The following is a 1,138-nucleotide window of genomic DNA, read 5'->3' on the forward strand; positions in this document are numbered from 1 at the left end:
TTTGACATGAAGGTGACTGGCACAAGTGCCTTTAAGTGCTCATGCTCCTGTGCATGAACAAGAGCCTGCAAGTGTTCCCATGGTCACTGAGGCAGTGCCGTAGGGACCTGCGGGAGAAGATCTGGAAGCAGGGTAAGGACAGTTGGAAAGATTGCAGGACAAAAGGAAGCACTGATACCTTAGTGACCATTACTCATCATCCTCAGGTTCCTGCACTATTTCTGCCCCTTGAAATCTCCGATTACATACACAACCAAAAAAATGTCTCTGATCTGCCCATCTGGACACAAAGGGTGAGACAAACACATTCACAGGCGCCGATGCTGGTGCATCCTGCAGAGAGCTGGGGCAGCCACTGTCGGTCTGTCCTGTGGTCCAGAAAAATCCAGAAAGCAGGAGGTGAGACCTGGCCCCACTGTGCTGCATGGCAAGAGGGGTGGCCTTCCTCTTGGAAAGGCAGCGGTGGTGGTACACAGAGGAGGAACTCTCCTAGGAGTGTCTTTTCACAGTGGTTCCTCCAGGGAAGAGCAGAGGTGTGAGGTCCATTCCTGTGGGACAGAGCTGGCATCGCACACTTTGGGCTGTATCTACTTGGAGCTCGTAGGCAGCACAATGAAAGTATTACCCTAACACCTAAAATAAAGATAAAATCAAGTTGCTTTGAAGACACAACAGGCTGGTTTAATTGAACAGAGCTTCAATTTGAATGGAAATGGTCGTCCATGATTGTCCATGTTAAAGTCTTTTTTCCTCACACCCTCTCTTCAGTGGTATTTTTAAAAGAGAATGACATCTTTTGGTGCGTTTTCAATGGGTCTTTCCTGTTCTTTCTTCTTCGAATATCTTGCGTGCTCATAAAAATATATGATGATGATAGAAGTAATGTTCAGAAGAATGATGAGCAGCATGATCCAATAGGAATATCCATACGTGTGTGCAGATCTGGTATGCGTCTGCAGAAAAGAGAAACATCCACGGGCCAACTCTACCGACAGGCTGTTTCCTTCTACGTTCACAGGGAAAAGTATCATGGCTATAAGTATGAAGATTCCTAGAAAATAGAAGTACAAATGTTAGAGGTGGGTCTGTAGTATTATTTATGTAGCAATAAATATGTAAATATTTATGTAAATATTCT

At 44.9% G+C, this 1,138-nt stretch overlaps 1 protein-coding gene across 1 annotated transcript in view; it reads right to left on the reverse strand.

Annotated features, from left to right (window-relative positions):
• Window positions 1-776: 776 nt before the first annotated feature.
• The window catches only part of CLRN3 (clarin 3), a 6,503-nt gene continuing 6,141 nt past the window's right edge, over window positions 777-1,138 (reverse strand). Inside the window, exon 3 of the mRNA XM_010137126.1 lies at window positions 777-1,051. Within this exon, the coding sequence (XP_010135428.1) occupies window positions 777-1,051 (275 nt within the window). The remainder of the gene's footprint in view (window positions 1,052-1,138) is intronic.

Source organism: Buceros rhinoceros, unplaced genomic scaffold, assembly GCF_000710305.1.
Source record: "Buceros rhinoceros silvestris isolate BGI_N320 unplaced genomic scaffold, ASM71030v1 scaffold9155, whole genome shotgun sequence".
Lineage (NCBI taxonomy): Eukaryota > Metazoa > Chordata > Aves > Bucerotiformes > Bucerotidae > Buceros > Buceros rhinoceros.